Below are 24,819 nucleotides of genomic sequence, written 5' to 3' on the forward strand. Positions count from 1 at the left end.
AAAACAGCACCTTAGAGGTGGTCGCACACCGGACGAGAAGCGCAGCGCCACGTCTTTAAAAATTCGAACACATTCTGTATGAGTGTACACACACCGGACGAGAGGCACAGCGCGGTTCTATTCGGCGTCTGTCCGAGGCGCCCAGCAACGGCTCAGGACCTTGTTCAAAATCCTGCCGCGACACAGAGCGCAGAAAAAAGTGTTCAGAATCAGATCACAGACTTAACAATATTGTATTTAATTGTACAGTATAATCATAACATAGTACAGACATTATCTCAATTCCATAATGTCCTTAAACATAATGATATTGCTGGCCATAAACTGAGAAAGTGCGTGTCGGTGTGCAATACCTCGTGTTGTCATAGACGCGACGCGGCTATTAGTCATCATGGAATGGGAAACGTGACATTAACTGTTAACAGGGGGTTTCTGTGTTCATTTATTTAATAAAATGTGATTATTAAAATTAAGAACCCCGTTTTCTTTACTCATCTTATTTTTGTATTTGTATTTGCACTTGATTTTTTTAATTCAAATCTGCTATCTGCATGACTTTATTGGCGCTGGTGCAACAATAGGTTTAAGAGCTTTTCAGTTCTTCAGGAAACCTTCAGACAGTGTTTGGCTTCAGTTTGAAACCAGATAAACTTCACATGCTTGTCTTCCTTCACAAAAATTTGCCATAGATTGAGTATGCAAGAAGTAAAAATGCATGTGCCTTGTGTTTATCAGTATCCTTATGTTTGTTGGGTAAAAAAGAAAAACTATATACCCCCCCCCCCCCCCCCCCCATAGATTCTATAGATATCGCGATATATCGATATCGTGAATTCTTTTGGCCACAATAATCGTGGTGTGAAAAATCTAACATCGTGACAGCCCTAATGCCAAGCATTTCTGAAAAATGAACATACAGAAGTACTTTGCTCATGACGAACAGCACGAGAGCAGAAGCATCACAAATTCAGATTTATCGGTCATCTAATAGCCTATACTGTACATACCGTACACAGTTCATAGTTATTATTATACCTAACGTATGTAACACGATCACTGAGCGTCTGTCTCAAACAGAAGCAGCGGTTTTAACAGTTTCTGACTCTACAGGACAAACTCATGATGATTGTTCATACAGTTTTGTGTTTCATATCTTTTTTTTCCTGTCTCTTATTCCTCATCTCCTACAAGCCAAAATCTAAGATCTGATTGTGAGATTGAGGTTTTATAATGATGTTGACGAAGCATGAAACCAAACATCTTTTATATAAACACAATATTACAGCCGCTGAACTGAACGGACGTCCGGTGATGGTGTGACTGTGTTTCTCCAGGATCAGAGTTCAGATCGACCGACGCGAGTTAGCTTTTGAGTTTCTTCCGTTTGCCGTCTTTCGCTGAAGGCGTCTCGGGGTTTACAGGAGGAGCTCCGAGCTTTTTACTTTTTGCTTTCTTCACTTTTTCTTTAATGGCTTGAATATCAATTTTGTTTTCTGTGGTTGCTATAAAGAAGAGAATAATAAATATTATATCATGAGTTCACATGCTTATACATATACAGTATTTGAATAATTTACACAATATAAAGTCATATTACCAGGAATGTTACAAGCCAATATTAGTCTTCTGACCAAGATCACATTCAGTAGTCAAGTCATCTTCATTTATATAGCGCTTTTAACAATGTAGATTGTTTCAAAGCAGCTTTACAGAGATAAGCGTATAATTTAAGGTAACAGAGATTGTTTCGGCTTTACAGCAGAGTTAAGTTATTTCCATCTAAAGTTAGTTTTGATTTATTTGCTTCCGTCGCAATGATCATTTGTTATTAAATTAGGGGCCGCTAAGACGACACCATTCCCTCTACACAGACTTTAAACGCGAACCTGTGAGAAACACTGATGGCGGTCACATGAGTATTTAGAATGGGTTCTATAGTTATGTGCGTTTGAATATACGCAGGTTTGGAATTCCCTACAAGCCAAGCCTAAACAAAGTACTTGTCTTTCCCTATAAATTTTGATAAAGAATTTTATTTTATTTTGTTGCTTTGGGGTAGGAACGCGAAACGGATTTTCCCGACAACGCCTTATCTGTAGAGTGGTAGTGGGATCCTCCATAGGGAGCGACTAGTTGGCACTTCAGCACTGCGTTGTCATCGGTCCAGGCGAAGGTCCTTCGTCAGATCTGGATCCGGCAGGCTGCAGGAAAACCTCGGGATAAACACAGACACTAAAATTAGCGTAGATGCCATTCTTCTCATGATGTAACGAGTACATCAGGATTTTTGGGAAGTGTTCCCGGTTCCGGCTGACCTAATCTATGCAGCCTAACATTAAATTATAGAAGTCTATAATGTATTATGTGAAAGCTAGGTCAAAGAGATGTGTCTTTAATCTGGCTTTGAACTGACAGAGTGTGTCTGCTTCCCGGACAATGGGAATAGGAAAAGGATCTACCGCCAGCAGTCGATTTTGATATTCTAGGTATTATCAACTGGCCGGAATTTTGAGATCGCAATAGACGTGACGGACTATAATGCGTTAAGAGCTCGCTCAAGTACTGCGGAGCTAAACCATTTAGTGCTTTGTAAGTGATCAGCAATATTTTAAAATTGATGCGATGTTTAATAGGGAGCCAATGCAGTTTTGACAGAACCGGGCTAATATGGTCATACTTCCTGGTTCTGGTAAGAACTCGAGCTGCTGCGTTTTGAACCAGCTGTAGTTTGTTTATTAAGCGTGCAGGGCAACCACCCAGTAGAGCATTACAATAATCTAGCCTTGAGGTCATGAACGCATGAACTAATTGTTCCGCATTTGTCAATGAGAGCATATGGCGTAATTTAGATATATTTTTAAGATGGAAAAATGCAGTTTTACAGATACTAGACACGTGACTTTCAAATGAAAGATTGGTATCAAAGAGCACACCCAGGTTCCTAACCGACGACGAAGACTTAACAGAGCAGCCATCGAGTGTTAGACAGTATTCTAGATTATTACGTGAGGAAGTTTTTTGTCCAATAATTAGAAACTCTGTTTTTTCAGAATTTAGAAGCAAGAAATTACAAGTCATCCAATTTTTTATATCCGCTATGCATTCCGTTAATTTTGTGAATTGATAAGTTTCGTTAGGTTTTGAAGAAATATAGAGCTGAGTATCATCGGCATAACAGTGAAAGCTAATGCCATGTTTCCTAATGATATCTCCTAAGGGTAGCATGTACAGAGTGAACAGCAACGGTCCTAGTACTGAGCCTTGTGGTACGCCATACTGAACTTGTGATCGATGAGACATCTCATCATTTACATCTCATCATATATATGTATATATATATATATACATATATATATACATATATATATATATACAGTGCAATGCATAAGTGAATACACCCATGCTAAAGTTGACTAAAAAGAGGAATAAAAAATCATATTTTGGAAATTGAACTTAATGCCTTAATTGAAAAAATTAGGAAAAATCCAACCTTTAAGGACACCAATTTTCTTTGTGAATGAATAATGTATCGTAAATAAAGAAATGTTCTTCCTTAAAATACATGGTGCATATATAAAAAAAAAAATTAAATTAAGGCATTAAGTTCAATTTCCAAAATATGATTTTTTATTCCTCTTTTTAGTCAACTTTAGCATGGGTGTATTCACTTATGCATTGCACTGTATATATATATATATATATATATATATATATATATATATATATACACATATATATATATATATATATATATATATATATATATATATATGTATGTATATATATATATTTTTTTTTCAGCTTCATTGCTTTTTAGGTTTAATTTTTTTTTTTTTTCAGTGTAGTACTAGTCAGTTTATCTATTTCCAGTATATCCAGTATATAGTTTTTATTTATATCCAGTTAATAATTTTATTTCAGTTTATCGGCAACACTTCTAATTTTTGTATAGTTGGAAAAACTTGAACTAAACAAAAATCCGAAATGTTGCCAACAAACGGAGATAAAATTAAAAAAATAAAAAATAAAACTGAAATAAAAATAAAAACCTAAAAAGCAATATTTAAATTTTATTTATTTTTAAAATGGCAAAAACTCATTTTATTCTATTTTTTAGCTCAGCTACTAAAATCAAGATGAACACTAAAAATATAAAAATAAAAGCTATTTTAAAATATAATAATAAATATATAACAAAAACTCAAATAAAACTGTTGTGTGGTGAGTGAAGCCGCTTCACAGTCTCATAAACATTCCACTTATGCTTTCATGATGCATCACTGTCGCACGCGTCTCAGTGTATTCAGTGTTTTCTGCAGTACCTGGTTTGGTCTTCTTCACGGCGGGCTTCTCTTTAGGGGGAATGAAATCTTTCTGCCGCTGCTCTTGTCTCTTGGATAAAGCCTCGGCCTGTTTCACCTTCAGTCCAAGAAAATGAACAAGCGGTTACGAGTGAACTAGTTCCAGTCAGTCACTGCATCTGTGCAAACACTTGTTGAGCCTTCTTATTATTTCAAAAATGCTATCATGATGCTATCATAGACGTGCCCCAAGCACTCCCATTCAAAAGGCAATTTGACCGAAAATGAAAATACGGTCGTTGCCACCCGTCCCGGTTTTCCAGGGATTGTTCTCTTTTTTGAGCGACAGTCCCGGAAAATTTATATTCTTTCCCGGGACACGAATTGTCCCGTTTTTTTGTGAAAATGTACTTCTAAAGTAGAATTTCCTGGTTTCAAATTAAACTGTTTCCTTCTACTGTTAGCCTACTGCAGAGCTGCCACACGCAATTGCCACTTTTCACACGCTCTCACGCCACACATCCATTTTCTCACGCACAGAAAAATCGCGAAGCAAAGAGGACACGGAGACCAACAGACTATAGAGCAGGTTACTTATGATATATAAAAAAATCTCAGCTCTCAGATTCTGTCAATTTTATTACGAAATTCAAACAATAAATACGTTTTGGCGTTTGTAAATGTGACGTGAAAGATTTAGCGGCACGTGAACCGATCATCTCTACTAGCTAATAGTAAATAAACACGAATGAACAATGTTAAAAGAAACAGTAGCCTACAACTTACCGACAGTGTTGGGTAAGTTACTTTAAAAAAGTAATTTGTTATAGTTACTAGTTACTTCTCACAAAAAGTAACTGCGTTAGTAACTGAATTACATCATTACAAAAGTAACTAATTACCAGGGAAAGTAACTATTGCATTACTTAAAAAAAAAAAGTTTAAATATAAGAAATTTCTTGGATACCCCCAATATGAAATGTTAAATTAATTAAATGGACACTAAATAGATTATATTATTATAAAACATTGTACACTAATCTACACTATTTTAATGTTGCTGTGGGACAATGTGAGAGACACCTATTAACTTAAATATTAAAATATTATCACTACTATAGTGGAACAACAAAACACAATCAATGGTTTAGAACTTTTAATATTTATTGCACAGACCACAACTGGCCAACAAAAAAAGTCTAAAAATAAATCATGCTTCTTAAGAAATGTACCAAAAATAAATAAATAGTAATAAAAAATATACATACACTAGTGCATATAATTAAAATGATAAAACTCACACACCTTTACAACTGGTAGACATTCTGTATAGCCTATGTTAGGATTGTGTTGGTTTGGGTGTTTTGGTTTCTTTCTTTTCATTGGCAGGTTCTGTGATTGAGGCGTGATTGGAGTACACCTGATGCTCGTCTTGGCTGTTATTTAACCCTGGTGCGAGAGTTTGTTGGCGCGGCTGCTCCTTTGTTGCTTGAGCAGTTTGCCAGAGCCATGCTCCAATTATGTGTCTTTATGTTTTGTTGTAATAAATATTATGTTAAAATGTGATTCCGCTGTGTCGTCTCCCTTTATGTTACATCTTTGAGCCAGGTGTAACATATGGGGGCTCGTCCAATTTAAAATTGTTTGGTTGATAAGTGGTTGTGTATCTTATTAGTTAGTTGGGAGAGACTGAGGCGGAAAAAACGAAACAAGATCGGTATGGAGCATTGGTTCATATTTTGGTCAGCATTGAAAAGGTGAGTTCTTGCGGTTAAAATGGTGTATTTCTTTATACTCCCCAGTTAGGTAGTAGCGATATTTGTTTGTTGGTTTTTTTGTTGTTTTAGTTTGTTATTTTTGTGTGTCTCCTGGGTCGAGTGCACTGCCGTGGTGTTAGTTCCGAACTGTTTGTTCGGTTCTGCGCCAGCGGTATTTGGGTGCTTCAAAGGGCTTGACTCTCGGGAGCGCATGAAGAAAAGTGGTAGATAGTTAGTGGGTTGTGTTAAGATTAGGTGGGGAGGTGGAGAATGGATGCACAGATTTTGACCGCAAGAATTACCTGAGCTGAATTGGTATTAGAATTATAGGTAGGTTAAATTATTTTTTTATATATATATTTGGTTGTTTTGTATTGTTACATTATGACATCGATTGAAGAATTTTGTAAAGCTCCGTCAGATGAGTTGTTAAATCTGTGTTCGAAGAAACAGCTGTGGGAAATTGTGGAACGGTATGAATTAAGTGATGTTGATAAGCGATTGAGAAAAGACGAGGTTCGAGAAATGGTAAGAAAGAAATTGAGCGATCTTCAGATATTACCAATTATGTCTGGAAAAAATGTAGCTCAGAAATCAATTTCATTCGTTGGGTTATCGTTTGAGCAGCAGAAAGAGCTTATTAAAATACAACAATCGCACGAAAAAGAGATGCGCGATCGTGAGATAGAATTGGAAAAATGTAAATTGGATGATGTGATGAGACAGCGTGAAATGGAATTTGAAAAAATGAGAAATGAGCAGAAATTAGCAGTAGAGCGACAGAATCAAGAGTTTCAATTAAAGTTTGAGAGCTTGAGACTTCGAGGTGAGGGGAGCTCATCTGGTGATCACGCAGACTATTCTTTTAATTTAATTAGTAGTCTGAAATTGTTGCCTGTCTTTAATGAGAAAGATCCTGATGTTTTCTTTTCATTATTTGAAAGCATAGCAGACGAACGGGGATGGCCGGAGACCGACCGTACAGTTATGCTTCAATCTGTTTTAGTGGGCAAAGCTCAGGAAGCGTATACTGCTCTTTCAGTAGAGGACAGAAAGAAGTATGAAAGTGTAAAATCTGCTGTGTTAAAAGCTTTTGAGTTGGTCCCAGAGGCTTATCGCCAACGTTTTCGGACTTGGAGGAAAGGTGAGAGACAAACTCATGTGGAGGTTACACGGGAGTTAAGTAATCATTTTGATCGCTGGTGTATGACATCCAAGGTACAGACATTTGGTGAGTTACGAGAAATGATAATTATTGAACAGTTGAAAAATATCGTTCCTGATCAAATTGCAGTGTACATTAACGAAAATAAACCTTGTATTGCCACTGAGGCTGCATCATTAGCAGATGATTTTGATCTGACTCATAAGAATCGATTTAATTATGGGAGTTTTGGAAATGGACATTCTGATCTTAAACTGTCACAACAACGTGATCGTGGTGCACCTTCTCGGAGGGTGATATCTGATTCTATGTGTCGTTATTGTTTGGAAGTTGGACATTGGAAGAATGAATGTCCTGTACTTAAAAGCAAACAGGGACGGGGCAAGAATAAAAATTCTGCGCCTGTGCTTTTGATGAGTAGTCTGCCGCATATGCCTGGTGATGTCGAAGGAAATTTGTCTGTGACAAAAAGGAGTTGTTTTGAAAATGAACCCAACACAGGGTATGGACCATTTATGTCGAAAGGGTTTGTTTCTCTTGTAGATGGACATGAGAGAGTACCGGTAAGAGTCTTGCGGGACACTAGATCTTCAGAGTCTTTTATTTTGGAATCCGTACTGCCTTTTTCATCTAGTTCACATATTGATAAGAATGTTTTAATTCGAGGGATTACACTTCAAACGTTGTCTGTACCTTTGCATAAATTTATTTTGCAGTCCCAGTTGGTCGATGGGGAAGTGACTATGGGAGTGCGCCCTTCTTTGCCTGTGGAGGGAGTTGACATCATTTTGGGCAACAATTTGGCTGGTGAGAGTGTGTGGCCGGTGCTGTCTCCTTCACCAATTGTCACTCCGATGTCCTTACCCGATCAGGGGTGTCGAGAGGTGGAGTATGCATCTTGTGTTGTGACGCGGTCTAAGAAAAAAAAACTGAATGAGGTTAATTTGTGTGATACCAGCGTACCGGTTGCTCCTGGATTGTCTCTCTTGTCTAAAATTTCTCGTGCAGAACTTGTCATCGCCCAGAGGGAAGATCTTGGGTTGAAGGGTTTGTTTGCTGCTGTTCTCCGACCAGAAGATGTGGAGAGTGCCGCAACTGGATATTTTATACATGATGAGGTGTTGTTGCGTAAGTGGCTTGCCCAGAGTGAAGAGTGTGGTGGTGAGTCACAGGTTCAAGTTGTTGTACCTGAGAAATTCAGAGATGTTGTACTCCAATTGGCTCATGGTGATATAGCTGGGCATTTAGGTGTAAAAAAGACATATGACCGAGTTTTGAGGCATTTTTATTGGCCACTATTGAAGAAAAATATCTCGCGATTTATTAAAACGTCATACATGCCAAGTGACCGGAAAACCTAATCAACCACTGAAACCGGCCCCATTGTATCCAATACCTTCGGTAGAGCAACCTTTTGAACACTTATTAATTGATTGTGTTGGTCCGTTACCTCCCTCGAAGTCGGGAAGTAAATTTCTCTTGACTGTAATGTGTCAAAGTACGCGCTATCCAGCGGCTTATGCGATGCGTAATATTACGACTCGGTCCGTTGTAAAAGCCCTGTCTCAGTTTATTTCAATTTTCGGTATCCCTAAGGTCATTCAAAGTGACCAGGGAACGAATTTTACGTCTAAGATGTTTGCGGAAATTTTAAAACAGTTGGGAGTTCAACATAACCGTTCCAGCGCGTACCATCCTCAAAGCCAGGGGGCGCTGGAACGGTTTCACCAAACGCTTAAGTCCCTTTTACGTGCGTATTGCGTTGAATTAAATCGAGATTGGGAGGAAGGACTTCCCTGGCTTTTGTTAGCTGCAAGGGAGGTTAAACAGTCTAGTTTGGGTTTTAGCCCCAACGATTTAGTTTTTGGACACAAGGTGCGCGGTCCGCTTGCCGTTGTGGGAGATCAGTTAAGAGGTAAACAGCCACCAAAAAGTTTGCTTGAATACGTAAATGGTTTTAGAAGACGTTTGTTTTTGGTTGGTCAGGCAGCACGGAAAAATTTGGAAAAAGCGCAGACAAAGATGAAAAAGTTGTTTGATCGTCAGTCTGAACAACGGGTATTTAAATCTGGGGATCAGGTTTTGGCATTGTTGCCTTTAGTGGGCTCTCCGTTTTGTGCAAAATTTGTGGGACCATACACTGTTTTGCGCTCATTGTCCGATCTTAATTATGAAATTGCAACCCCAGACAGAAAGAAAATAACCCAAGTTTGTCATGTAAATTTATTGAAACCTTTTTTCTCCCGCGATTGTCAACAAACTGATGTTAAATCATCCGCGGTGGTCAGTCTTGTGACTGATAAGCAGGGTCAGTTTTTGGGGGGAGAGAGGGAAGAGGTTACGATTTTAGATGATGCAGTAATGCTTCCTCGATTAAAAAATTCTGAGACTCTAAAAGATTTAAAGAGTTTGTTGTCTCATTTATCTGTCTTGCAGCGAGAAGAGCTGTCACAGTTGATATGTGAGTTTCCATTATTATTTGGGAATGTTCCATCAAAAACCCAATTTAATAGAGCACGATGTGGATGTGGGTGATGCTTCACCCATACGCCAGCGCTTTTATCGTGTCCCTTTTGAAAAACGGTTGAAGTTAGAGTCAGAGATTCAGTATATGTTGAAGAATAATATTGCAAAACCATCGTCTTCAAGTTGGGCTTCGCCGTGTTTGCTGGTTAGAAAACCGGATGGAACGTTTAGGTTTTGTACGGACTATAGAAAAATTAATAAAATCACCAAACCTGACGCTTTTCCACTCCCGAGGATGGAGGATTGCGTAGATCAAGTGGGCTCGGCGAAATATGTCAGTAAATTTGATTTACTTAAGGGGTACTGGCAGGTGCCTCTGACACCTCGAGCACAGGAGATAACTGCGTTTATAACTTCTTCGGGGTTGCATTCTTATTCCGTTATGAGCTTCGGGTTACGCAATGCTCCTGCGACATTTCAAAGATTAATGAATCGGATAGTCTTTGGTTTAGAAGGTTGCGCGGTTTATTTAGATGATGTTATCGTTTACAGCGATAGCTGGGATCAGCATGTGACACGGGTAAGAGATTTATTTAGTCGTCTGATGGAGGCTAATTTGACGGTGAATTTAGCTAAATGTGACTTTGCACGAGCAACTGTTTCTTATTTGGGAAAAGAGGTGGGCCAAGGGTTGGTGCGCCCGTTGCGCGCTAAGGTGAGCGCGATAGAAAATTTCCCTATTCCAGGTACTAAAAAAGAGCTTATGAGGTTTATTGGGATGGCTAGTTACTATCGCAGTTTTTGCCCCAATTTTTCATCGGTTGTTTGTCCCTTGACTAATCTTTTAAAGAACTCCACTAAATTTGAGTGGACTTCGCATTGTCAAAGGGCATTTGAGAATGTGAAGTTGCTGTTGACTGCTGCCCCTGTCTTGGCAGCGCCCCAAAGTGGTCTTCCGTTTGAGATTCAGGTTGACGCAAGTCAAGTGGGAGCAGGGGCGGTTCTTCTCCAGACTCATCATGGTGGTATCAGTCATCCAGTTAGTTATTTCTCACGCAAGTTTAATTCATATCAATTCAATTATTCTGTTATTGAGAAGGAGATGCTGGCACTGATTTGGGCACTACAACATTTTGATGTGTATGTTGGGGGAGGGTCCCCAGTTGTCATTTATTCGGATCACAATCCTTTGACATTTCTTCATTCGTTGCAGAGTCCGAGTCAACGTTTAATGAAGTGGATATTGTTCTTACAGCCTTATAATTTGACGATTAAACACATCAAGGGAATTGAGAATGTTTTGGCGGATACCCTGTCACGTGCCCCTGTGCTGGAGTGAGATTGTGGTCTTCAATTGATGTAAGTTGACCTACCTTTAATTATGTAAGTTATTTATTTTGATGTGGGATTTTTTTTAGGGGTGTGTGTTAGGATTGTGTTGGTTTGGGTGTTTTGGTTTCTTTCTTTTCATTGGCAGGTTCTGTGATTGAGGCGTGATTGGAGTACACCTGATGCTCGTCTTGGCTGTTATTTAACCCTGGTGCGAGAGTTTGTTGGCGCGGCTGCTCCTTTGTTGCTTGAGCAGTTTGCCAGAGCCATGCTCCAATTATGTGTCTTTATGTTTTGTTGTAATAAATATTATGTTAAAATGTGATTCCGCTGTGTCGTCTCCCTTTATGTTACATCTTTGAGCCAGGTGTAACACCTACTTGAAGTATTTTCTACTGAACAATGTACCAACATAAATAATAATAATAAAATATAATCTTTTGGGGGGCTATTTTTATAACCTATAGAGAACGTCATCATCAGAGGTTATTTTAGCCAAATTCTAGTCATGTTTGCTGCACGTGTGTTTGAACGTTCGAATGTGTTTGAATGTTTGAACGTTCCCTGCAGGTTATTTTGGAGTTTATGTTATATAAACTAATTAAAACATTGCATATGATACCAATATGCTATAGAGATTATTCTAATGCTAAAATGTGTAATTTATTTATAAAGTATTTATGCTCGGACACATTCGGTCTCTGTCGTGCACTATCTAGCGCTTTCTCGGACACACTCGGTCTCTCTCGCGCACTATCGAGCGCGTTCTCGGACACACCCGGTCTCTCTCGCGCACTGTCGAGCGCGCTCGCGGCATTCGCCTCGCTTATGTGCAGTCCGGCGCCTCACACACACACTAGAGAAAAAAACTTTGCAGCTCATATGACTGAGAGAGAGCCTACTCGGATGAAAACCGCTTCAGTGATCTCAATTATAGTAACGCCGCATTTTTATTGACAGTAACGGTAACGGCGTTGTAACGGAGGAAATAGTAATTAGTTTGATTACTCGTTACTGAAAAAAATAACGCCGTTAGTAACGCCGTTTATTTATAACGCCGTTATTCCCATCACTGCTTACCGAAATGTGTATTCATCATAAATATCGATCAATCACTGTTTTTCAACCGCGGAAAGGGTCAATAAAACAGCTGGAGAACAATTGTCACATAACATTTATCTCAGGAAAGCCATTTAATGACCATAATATAGGCTATGGCACGTTTGTTGGCTAGAAAAAAAGAGCTATAGAGAGTATTTTGCTAAACATGTGTAGGCTACTATATTACATATTTATTATATTTTTACTTATCATTAAATATAGTTGTTATTATAATAAAAAACGCAATATATTTAATTTGAGTTATTTTTAACCTTAAATAATACTGCCAGCTGATAGGGCTCTCTGTATGTTTACAGCATTAGGTGAGATTTTTTTTTCTTGAGAAAAATTAATGCCTATCTTGTGTACCTAATATTTATCCAAATTAGTCAATTAAAGGTGCAGTGTGTGATTTTTAGCGGCATCTAGTGGTGAGATTTGCGAATAGCAACCGGTCAATAACTCGCTGCCTTTCCTTCAAATTGCAAACTCGAATGAGAAGCTACAGTGGCCGACATAGGATCGGAAGATGTCGTCGTCTGAGACAGCAGAGAGTAGCAAGTCAAGCAATGAGGTTTCTCTATATTATATTTTATATTAAATTATATTTACTTAATTATTCAGTAAAACCACATGTTATTGCGATTGTTATTTTTACTTGTTTATCATTGTGTTAGTCTTTTATTCACTGACTTTACCATAGCTTGTTTCCATGCTAGTTAGTATAAGATAAGAGCATCAAAGCAGCTAACTTAGGTAAGGGGAAATAGCTAACGTTACGATGTCCGAGGCGTCGTTCAGACAGCATGTTTTTCTCCACGTTTGCAGAGTCAGGGACAACCTGAGTATTCTGCTGCGTCTCATTCACGTTAGTGACGAAACGGGCTCTGTAGTGCTGTTTGTTCGCTGTCGGCTACTGTAGAAACATGACGTCACAATATGTCGACCTTCATAGAAGGGGGTGGCCGCGGTTATGTAGATATAAATGACTCATTCTAAGGTAATAAAAACATAACGGTTCATTAAGTAAGGTCTTTATACACCACTGAAAACATAGTTATGGTAAATGGTAAATGGACTGCATTTATATAGCGCTTTCACAGACCTATGGCCACCAAAGCGCTGTACATATAGCCTCACATTCACCCATTCACTCACTCATTCATACACCGACGGCGGTGTCAGCCATGCAAGGCGCCATCCAGCTCGTCGGGAGCAGATGGGGTTAGGTGTCTTGCTCATGGACACCTCGACACTTGGACAAGTGGAACCGAGGATTGAACCACCAACCTTTTGGTTTGTAGACAACCTACATGAACCACTCAGCCACTGAGAAATATCACACATTGCACCTTTAAATCAAATCACAAGAATTGAACTTGAACTCATATTGGCTGTGTATGTAATACTCTTTTAGATCTGCAACGTGACTCCAAGAATGGTTTGAATCTGCCTACGCGAGTTTAACAGGTCCCCCAGGCCAGTTGATCCTCAAAGAATTTGGGTTAGTGCTCCTGTTATCACATCATCGCCTAACACTCAAAACAAAATTGTTATATAACCATGTTATACCAGTTGAGCGCTGATCTAGTCTGCGATTTCAGAACAATTTGCTGGCTGCAATGGAAGAGGGCAGAACGGTTAAAACCACCGTGTTACCCTGAGAGGCAGGGAGACCTGTAACGAAATCTAGCGCAATGTGTGACCAGGGTCTCGAAGGAACTGACAACGGTTGAAGGAGCCCAGCCACAGGTCGAGTAGAAGTCTTACAACTGGCGCAGACCGAGCAGGCCAATACAAAGCGATGAGTGTCGCGAGCCATAGTTTGCCACCAGAACCGTTGCTTAATGAGAAAAATAGTACGATTTACTCCTGGATGACAAGCCACCTTGGAACAATGACCCCACCGAATGACGTTGGACCGCAACCTCTCTGGCACGAATAACCTACCCGGTGGGTACCCGGGCGGAGGCACTACCCCATGTAAGGCCGTGCGGACCTTCGATTCGATCTCCCAAGTTAGCATTGAAGCCACACATCTCTGTGGAATGATGGACTTGGGAGAAACCGGGCATTCTGATTGGTAAAAAATACGTGACAATGCGTCAGGTTTGATGTTTTTGGAACCTGGACTGTAGGAAATGGAAAAATCGAATCGACGGAAAAAAGGTGCCCACCGAGCCTGCCTAGAGTTAAGTCGTTTAGCGGATCTGATGTATTCAAGATTCTTGTGGTCGGTCCAAACAATGAAAGGTACCCCCGAGCCCTCCAACTAATGACGCCACTCCTTCCAAGGCTAACTTGACTGCCAACAATTCTCTATTACCAATGTCGTAATTGCGTTCGGCAGGTGACAAATGATGAGAAAAATAAGCGCACGGATGTACCTTGCCGTCCGCGGAGGAGCGTTGGGAGAGAACCGCACCTCCACCGTCAACCTCCACCACAAACTGACGGGAGGAATCAGGGGCGACAAGAATGGGGGCTGAAACAAAGCAGTCCTTGAGTTTGGTAAATGCAGTCTCCACTGCTCTAGACCACCTGAAGGTCGTCATGGTAGAGGTCAAGGCAGTCAGAGGCGCGGCTAGTTGGCTGTAGTTGCGAATAAAACACCGTTAAAAATTGGCAAAACCTAGAAACCTCTGCAGGGCCTTGCAGGAATCTGGAGTTGACCAATCCACCACTGCCTGAATCTTGTCGGGATCCATGCGCACCCCCTCAGACGACACGATATATCCTAAAAAGGGGACAGACTGTGCATGAAAAACGCATTTCTCCACCTAGACAAAAAGCCCATTCTCTAACAGCCTCTGAAGCACTCATCTGACGTGCTGAACGTGTTCCTGGAGAGACGAAGAAAAAAATCAATATGTCATCCAGGTAAACATATATGAATTGATCGACCATGTCTCTCAACACGTCGTTGACGAGTGCCTGGAAAACCGCAGGGGAGTTGGACAGGCCGAATGGCATGACCAAGTATTAAAAATGCCCCCTGGGGGTGTTAAAGGCGGTTTTCCACTCATCCCCCTCCCTGATGCGGACCAAATGATAGGCGTTACGAAGGTCCAACTTTGTGAACAAGGAAGCTCCCTGCAGTCTCTCGAAAGCCGAAGACATCAGCGGTAAAGGATAAGTGTTCTTTACCGTGATGTTGTTCAGTCCTCGATAGTCAATACAAGGATGCAGGGAACCATCTTTCTTACCCACAAAGAAGAATCCCGCCCCTGCAGGAGAGGAGGAAGGGCGGATGAGTTTGGCTGCTAGAGAATCAGAAATATATTTCTCCATGGCCTCCCTCTCCGGAGCGGAAAGTGAGTATAATCTGCCCTTAGGCGGAGACGTACCTGGCAATAAACCTATAGCACAGTCATAGGGACGATGTGGAGGAAGAGAAGCAGCCCGAGACTTACTGAACACTTCCTTCAGGTCGAAGTACTCCCAGGGCACGTTAGACAGGTCCGCCTGTTCATCCTGCTACACAGAACAAGACACAGAAGAACAAGCAGACACCAAACAAGACGCATGACAACTCTTACTCTAAGACATGACTGTGTTCTGACGCCAGTTTATGTGAGGGTTATGTAGGGTGAGCCAGGGGTGCCCCAAAATCTCAGGAGCAAAAGCAGAGTCAATGAGGAGGAACCGAATCTCCTCCACGTGGTTGCCTGACGTGACTAGACTCACCGGTACAGTAGAGTGTGTGACAGAAGACAGGAGTTTGTAGCGACAATGGCATCTGCTTTTCACATTAAGTAGATCATGTGATGGCGAACACATCATCTTTGTCCTTAGCTGGTTAATTATTCTCTCGAGGACCATTTACCAGCCAGGCTGGTATTCCCCCCCAGTCATACATTAACGTAAACAAAGGGGGACCCTTGTAAAACCCCCCAGTTCAGCATGGATTTCCTGTGACTTTACAGCCTCAAATACATTCCAACAGACGCACACACACACACACTCGTGGACTTTCAACCAGAAACCCACCACGAGATGCAACTGAAGCACATTGCCATATATGGACTTCCACATAGTAAAATTTCATTTTACCATTCATTACAAATTTATAATAGAGGTGTGGCTTGCTAGAGTAAAATCTTTAATCCTGAAGGTTCATTGAAAGAAAATCACTCCATAGTGTCTTGTAACTCGACCTGGTTCGATCTGGTAATTTGCTCATAAAATTTTATGGCCCCAAAGCTGCAGCTCATCCAGTTCCTTGGCAAACCAACATTCCAACACATTTACTTTTCATGGAACTCTTCAGAGAAAACTCTTCAAATGTTTGATACATATTCCTTTGTTTCCCAGGTGCCTTCACTTGCCATAACGGAAACGCTGACAATTTTATTGTGTGTTTAATCAAACTTTATGTGTGTGTAATTATGCATATAGATGTAACATCATGTTTCCCCGACCTTTATCGGTCATAATTAGTATCTGTCTGACCGTCCTGTTTTAATTCAACCCGTCACACATAGTAAATTACAGTAAGATGTATTGTTCCGGGTGTACAATCTTAAGAAGAAATATGAATTCTTTCTCTCATAAGACATATGGTGAAAGTAGGCGTTTTCTTCTTCACACAAAGAGAATTTTCCCGCTTCAGAAAAGACAATCTGATTCGCTGTCGTTCCAAGAGAAGGCGTAAACAGATGTTTGTTAAAAGGCAGAAACCCCCTCATCACACTCTCTTCCTTCTTCGCTCACCGCTCTTCTCTCATCGACCCCGCTGACCTCTCCTCTTCTCTTCTCCGGTCGCTCTCATCCCTGACCTCTCACCCTTCCTCCTCTCCCCGGCGCAGCGCTTCTCCAAGGATCATCTGAAGAAGGCCTTAGTCTTCTCTATCGAGCGAGCACATGTCCGAGTCGTAGCTGCGTCCCTTGCAACAAAGACTTTAAACCTCTCCCGTCCCGGAGACGAATCTAACTTTCGCGGTAACTTAAATTCAAGTAAGCCTTTACATCGTCTTGCGAAACGACCCAGAAGACGAAGCCAGACGCAAACCAGCCGGACACGCACGCCTCTTTTACAGCCTCACCAGAAAGAGCACAGAAGTCTGCAAGTATATTGAGTTGATAAAAGCTGTTTTCCGGGTGTCTATCTCTTAGGTCTGTGAATTAAGTTACCCTTCTCTCCTCTTCTCTTCTCTTTCTTTCTTTCTTTCTTTCTTTCATTTCATTCTGATCACTTATGTTATTGTTTGGTTATATGTTGTTTGTTTATTGTTTGCATTTTTACGTACGTTTATATTCGTAGCTCATATAATCTAGTTTTGCATTTATTAAAATTCATAAATACTTTTCACTGCCTCTGTGTTTGGAAATCCACCTTATAAGTCAATGAAACTTTAAAAGATCCAACTATAAGCTACAAAGCTCGATATATAGACTACTTGAGTAGTTTTAATTAATAAACTCAGGAAGTTTGATGTCCGTGGCCAGGACATGAAACTCTCTTGAAGTTTGTGAATACCCCCTTCTTAACTGTACTGACCTTACATCTACTCGCTGGCCGAGTTAAAGGTTGGTCAGACCAGTTACAGAACAAGGTAATCTCGATAATTGATAAAATAAATGTACATGCGACTTATGAATTATGACCATGAGTCATAAATATTAATATTCCCAAAATTCCCCATACTCTTGAGCTAATTCATATTTACCCAGAGTCGTATTCGTTACAAGTTGTCCACCCAGAGCGTTGACGGAGATAGGATGAGTGATGGGAATGATTGGAATCCTGAGTCTGCGTGCCAGATCTCGGTCCATGAAGCTCCCCTCTGCCCCAGAGTCCATTAAAGCGTCACACCGATGATGTGATGCAGCCCACTGCAGTCTGACCGGGAGGAGCGTAGATTCTCGGGAGGATTAATCCAAGGAAATGCCACCCGTCAGTAACCTCCTCACTACTGACGGGCCTTGACTTTTACCAGACACTTCACCGCAAAATGTCCCGCGGCTCCACAATACAAACAGAGTCCCTGTGCTCTTCTCCGTTCTTTCTCCTCTCGGGAGAGGCGAGCTCTGCCCACCTGCATGGGTTCAGGATCGAATGAGGGGCCGACCGTATCGCATGGAGGGATGACGGGACGAATCTCCATGTCCGGAACCAGGCCTCTCTGCATCTGAAGGTCTCGACACTGTAGCCGTGCGTCCATTTGAATGGCCAGGTCAATCAAACCATCCAACGTTGTGGGTAAGTCCAGAGTGTAAATCTCGTTCAGGATACGGACGGCCAACCCATGCAAAAACATGTCCCACTGAGCCTCGCTGATCCACTTACACTCCGCGGCCAGTGTCCGAAACTCGATGGAATAGTCTGCCACCGACCTGTTGTGCTGCCGTAGAGCCGCAAACACTCTGGCCGCCTCTCTGCCAGACACAGCACGATCGAACACCTTTTGCTGAGTTCATTACTGAAGGTCTGGAACGACTCAAGACACTGATGTCCCTGCTCCCATACTGCTGTTCCCCACAGCACCGCTCATCCTGACAGCAGCATAATTACAAACGCCACCTTGGACTCCTCAGTGGGGAATGATGAACATTCCGTCAGAAATGCACGACAGAGTTGGGGCTCACCCGAATAAGCAGCAGGAGGTGGCAGACGAGGTTCCGTGCTGTTGGTAGGTCGGTCAGTGGGTGGAAAAGCGATGGGTTAGGCGCAGTGGGCGCGTGGGCAGGCTCGACTCTCAGATGTTGCAGCTGGTTGGTAAGGTCCGAAACCTGCGCTACCAAGGCCTGAACTGCTCGACCGCTCACCGTAATCTGCTCATCTTGACGATCAAAACGAGCGTTGTTGTTATTCAAAATGTCTCTCAGTTCAGTAACATTAGCTGGATCCATAATGGGTCAGATCGTTATGTCAGGTACGAAAACACTGGATCCAATTGCAAATGAGAATAAGGTTTATTTAGAAATCTCAAGAGAACAAGACAAGGCAGGACGGTAAACACAAAGTCTCTGGTCGGCAGTTAGGTCCTTGGCAGCGCAAAGACTGCAGTGGGCTGAAATCCTCAAAGACAGGAATGATGAAGGAAACAACGACGAGAAGCAAAACTCGGGCAACAGTCCCAAGCACTGGCACTGACGGCAGAATAGTCTGAAATGAACAGGAACTGGAGGTAAACTGCACAGAGTGAGACACAGAGAACCAGTAACAAACGATCTGACAATGAACATGACAAACACAGGACAATAATAGGACCCATCAACGAGACGCACCTGATAGACAATCAGACCAGAACAGTACACACAGAATGAACAGACAAACCTGCGAACCGTGACAATTTTATCTCTCAATGCACACTTCAATAAAGTATGAGGCCATTTTATCTCTCAATGCACATTTCATAAAAGGTTTCAGAAAAACACTGTTATTTTACATTTGAATTAATATATTTTACTATCATTTTATGGTTTTTGTTTGACAGCCATTTTTACAATTTTTATTTATTTTTTTACAGTGCACAACACTTATTTTATGTATTTTTCCTAGATTATTACTATCCAACACCTTCAATAAAGTGACCGCATTAAAAGTTCTACAGAGAAACACCGTTACTTTACAATTTTTTCCGAGTTTATTACCATCAAACACCTTCAATAAAGTGTTAAAGCATGCTCAAGATTGTACATAAACCATTTACTTTGGAAGACAACGTAAAAAGTCTGTAAAAATACTGTATAAAACTGAAATTTTAATAATTCACTTTTTGAAGAAATACAGTACAAATTTTAAATTAAACACTCTTTAAAGGAACACGCCGACTTTTTGGGACTTTAGCTTATTCACCGTATCCCCCAGAGTTAGATAAGTCCATACATACCCTTCTCATCTCCGTGCGTGCCGTAACTCTGTCTGACACACCCACCGCTAGCCTAGTTTAGCACAAAGACTGGAGGTAAATGACTCCAGCTAGCATACTGCTACCAATAAGTGACAAAATAACGCCAACATTTTCCTATCTACATGTTGTGATTTGTAAAGTCACAGCGTGTACAAATAACAAGGTCACATGAGAGACAGCCATCTACTAACTAGGGATGGGCATTTTTCAAAAAATTACATTCGAATATTCGAGCTCACAGAAAACGAATATTCGAATATTCGTTTATTTACATAAGTTTATTGAGAAAGACGTTACTTCAAACAAACGTTAGTTTTGTTACCTATGAACATCTCTGGACAAGCCTATACGACTATATTAACAAGCTTATACATTTCATCCTTTGTATAATTGTTGAAAACATTAAACAATGTTTGCACACACAAAAACATAAGAAATATGTAAGCTGCTCGTCCCCAAATAAGGGGAGTGGCAACGCTAGTAGCGTCCACAGTGTTTTCCTCATGATGTGTCGGGGAAGAGAAACACCTGTGTTTCATTATCAATCAGGGATCAAAGCCATAAAGGTATGATGAATTTGTTGTTTGGGAGGGTTTTTGTGCGTGCTGCTGAGTTCTTTGCCGAGGCTGCCGTGCCGGGACGTGGGTTGGAGATAGACGCGTGTGACTGGGAGGGATATTTTGTTGGGGCTTTTCCCCGTAAAGTTTGGCGGCCGCCATCGATTTCCTTGAATGCGTGAACCCACGTCCGGTAGCGGGTAAGGAAGCCAGCAGTACACTCTCATTTTTAAGGTTATTGATGTGTGTCTTGGTAGTGCTATGTTCGCTGGGGAGGCCTTATTTATGTGTGTGATTACCGGTCCCCCAGCGCCATTTGTGTGTAAAGTGAGTGCGTGTGCGTAAGGGGGTAGGAGAGCAGGTTACCTCCCATATGACTCTTATACTGTACAGCTATTGACGACGTCTATGTATTTAGCGTGAGTGGTATTGATGGTATGTCCTGATATTTGGTGTGTATTTATTGGTGTGGTATTTAAGTGATTTATACGACTTTATATGAGGTTTGCAGTGCAATGAAATTATGCGTGTTATGGGTGATCACATGAATTGATTTAATGCATGTATTTAACAACCTTGGTAACCTCGTGCTGAATATATTGTCCTGTTTGATTGATGCTTTATTTCTCTTTAAGCTTATTGATTAAATGTTATCATTAATTACAAATACATTATTATAATCGTACCTGTCATTGCATCAACCTGCTGTCCCCCCCTGGGTTTTACTATTATGCTTGTCCAGAAATAAAATTGTTATATTTATATCTAAGAAATTGTGTACTTGAGTGTTTTCCTTGGTTGTTGGGCCACAGAAAATCATTGGTCCAGTAGAGAACCTGTAGTTCACTCTATTCTATTGGGGTGGTTACAACTTGGCGTAGTTTTGGCAGTCTGGACTGTGGGCAATAACCAGGAAAATGTCAACTGCACAACCATCAGTACAGTTACCTTCTACATCTAGTGAGGGGCAGCAGAGAGTAGAGGGTTCACCTGATACGGCTCAGAATCAAGCAACAAATGCAAATATGTTTATGTTTCCAATGATGATGGGGACACCTTGGTGTCAAAAATTTAATGGAGATCAAATGGTACAGGGGAATAATTTTCAGGATTGGTATAATATGCAGACATCAACGTTTAATATATACCCTTTTTCTGAGGTGCAAAAGGTTTCTGCTATAATAAGTAATCTTGATGGGGAAGCAAAGAGGGAAGTGTTAGCTTTGCCAACAGCACAGCGTACGACAGCTGATCAGATATTGTCATTTTTGAAAAGCATTTATGGAGATATTGTACCCCTTGCAACCCTTCGTGCCCAATTTTTTACTCGTAAACAAAGGACAGCTGAGAATGTTAGGCAGTTTGCCTTGGCACTTCAAGAATTGAGTAATCGGTTGGAGAATAGGGGCGATGGCACCATTATGGGTAATGTTTTACGTGACCAATTTATTTTGGGACTCTGTGATGCAGGATTGCGTAGGGAACTTCGGGGTATGGTTAGGGCAGCTCCTGATAGTTCTTTTGTAGAAGTTAAACAAGAAGCAATTCTACGAGCAGAGGAGTTTGGGGAGGTAAGGCAAGCAGTAGCTGCAACAGTACAGTTAAAACCAGCCCCCGATACAACAAAATTGGTAGAGGAGATTAAACAGGAGGTCTTTTTGCAGTTAAAAGGAGAAATAAAGGAAATGGTTGCTGGAATGATTAAGGAAGTTCGTGAAGGAGTTCAGCACTTATTGCCAAGTAGTGATAATGCAAGATCTAGGTATGAGGTAAGGAGGGGTCGAAGAAGTTCAGATCAATTTGACCATCAGGGAAGACCTATCTGCCGACGTTGTAAACAAGTTGGGCATATTGAAAGACGTTGTGGAGTTGCAGAGGGAGCACAGAGGCCTTTAAACTTTTAGAACCCACTGTACAGGCCCAATCAGTGGGTACATTGGGTAGTGGCCAATCAGAAAAGAAAGATCATTTAATAGGACAATGTCCAGTTGTGGAAGTGGTGATACAGGGGGTTAAAACGCCTTGCTTGATTGATACAGGTTCACAAGTGACTACATTGACCGAAAGCTATTTTAAAAAATATTTTGAGACTAGAGGATCAACAATGTACCCACCAATTCAAAAGTTCAATTTGGTAGCTGCTAATGGGTTAACGATTCCGTATATTGGATATATTGAGGTGGATTTGAATATATGTGGGAAAGTTATACCAAAAAGGGGAGTGCTAATTGTTAAAGACTCAAATGGATCATTGTACCCAGGACTAATTGGCATGAATGTGATTAAGGAGTGTAGAGATTTTCTGATGACACAGACTGGGGATGGTTGTGTAGGGGCAGAAGGTGAAGTGCAGGTTAAGGTGTGGCATCAGATGTTTTCGGTGTGTGAAGATCTGTTAAAGTTTGCTGATGAGTCAGGACAGATAAGTTCAATTTACTGGTCGCAGGGAAAACGAAAGACAATACCAGCACAGTCAGAGGTAGTGATAGAGGCATGTGCACGTTTACGACCTGATAGGAAGGATTATGTGGGTTTAGTAGAACCTTGTCAAGATGTATTGCCGGGTCAGTTATTGGTAGCTAGATCACTGAGCACAGTTTCAAAGGGTAAAGTTATGGTCCGAATTTTAAATCTTTCTACAGCCCCAGTGACTCTTTTTCAGCGCTGTCGAATAGGGCAGATTTTTGAGGTTGAGTTGTGTCCAAGTCGGCAAGGAGATGTAGAGTTAAGATCGTTGGATGATGAGACAGTGGAGGTGGGGGTAAGGCAGAATAGAGTGCAGGATGTAGAACAAGAACAGGTGTTTCGGTCGGTGACTGTCCCATTAGACCCACTACAATTTAGTACTGAACAACAAGAGATGATTTCCAAATTGTTATCCAAGCATCAGAAGGTCTTCTCAGAACATGAGGAGGATTATGGGTACACTGATAGGGTGTTGCATGTGATACCAACAGGCGATGCAGCTCCAATTAGAGAACGGTATAATAGGATTCCACCAAAATTGTATCAAGAAGTGAGGGGACTTTTGAGTAACATGCTGGAAAATGGTATTATTAGGGAGAGTTATAGCCCCTGGGCAGCGCCTGTAGTGCTCGTCAGAAAGAAGGACGGCACCCTTCGTTTCTGTGTAGACTACAGGAGGTTGAATGGTGTTACACATAAAGACTCGTACCCCCTCCCCAGAATTGAAGAATCATTGGCTTCATTGAAGCAATCTAGAGTTTTTTCAACATTAGATCTAGCACATGGGTACTGGCAGGTGGGGGTGCATCCAGCTGATAAGGAGAAGACCGCCTTTGTGACACCTATGGGGTTATATGAATTTAATCGGATGCCGATGGGGCTATGCAATGCTCCAGGAACATTTCAGAGACTGGTTGAAAGTTGCCTGGGTGACCAAAATTTCGAAACATTGTTGCTCTATTTGGATGATATAATTGTCTTTTCCCCTTCTTTTGAGGCCCACATTGCCCATCTGGATTTGGTTTTCAGCCGCCTGGAGAACTTTGGCCTGAAAGTTAAACCTACTAAGTGCTTTCTTTTCCAGCCTGAAGTGCATTACTTAGGCCATGTGATTGCAGAAAGAGGGGTGTCACCAGACCCTGAGAAGTTGCGAGCAGTGGAGGCCTGGGCAACTCCTCAGAATATTACCCAGCTGCGTGCTTTCCTGGGCTTAGCAGGGTACTATAGACGCTTTATAAAAAACTTTGCCCATATCGCAGCACCCCTGAATTCTATGATGTGGGGGACATCAAAACGACGCATCCGACCGGCCATAGGTAAACAAAACTGCTGGGAATGGGGTGAGGAACAGGACCTGGCATTTAAGAAATTAAAGGACTCTCTTCTACAAGCACCCATACTGGCTTATGCAGACTTTCAGTTGCCATTTTTGTTGTATACTGATGCCAGTCAGACAGGCTTGGGGGCAGTACTGGCACAGATACAAGACGGAAGGGAGAGAGTGATCTCCTATGCAAGCAGAAGTCTCCGTCCAACTGAAAGAAACGATAAAAACTATAGCTCATTTAAATTAGAACTGTTGGCGTTGAAATGGGCTATAGTAGAAAAGTTTCGGGAATATCTTGCTGTGTCTCCCTTTACTGTGTTCACAGATAACAACCCACTGGCTCATTTGAATACAGCAAATTTGGGTGCAGTGGAGCAGCGATGGGCGGCCCAGCTCGCAGGATTTCAGTTTGAGGTGCGATATAGACCGGGGCGGACAAATGGAAATGCTGATGCCCTCTCCAGGTGGCCTGTGAATGAGACTACTGTCAGGAC

General features: G+C 41.3%; 1 protein-coding gene across 1 annotated transcript in view; it reads right to left on the bottom strand.

Annotated features, from left to right (window-relative positions):
* Positions 1-909: 909 nt before the first annotated feature.
* krr1 (KRR1 small subunit processome component homolog) overlaps positions 910-24,819 on the bottom strand; it is a 74,212-nt gene continuing 50,302 nt past the window's right edge. Inside the window, exons 9-10 of the mRNA XM_079870047.1 lie at positions 4,323-4,419; positions 910-1,502 (exon numbers count right to left, since the gene is read on the bottom strand). Of these exons, the coding sequence (XP_079726173.1) occupies positions 1,363-1,502; positions 4,323-4,419 (237 nt within the window). The 3' untranslated portion in view covers positions 910-1,362. The remainder of the gene's footprint in view (positions 1,503-4,322; positions 4,420-24,819) is intronic.

The sequence above is a fragment of the Squalius cephalus genome (assembly GCF_949319135.1).
Source record: "Squalius cephalus genome assembly, chromosome: 4".
Classification (NCBI taxonomy): Eukaryota; Metazoa; Chordata; class Actinopteri; order Cypriniformes; family Leuciscidae; genus Squalius; species Squalius cephalus.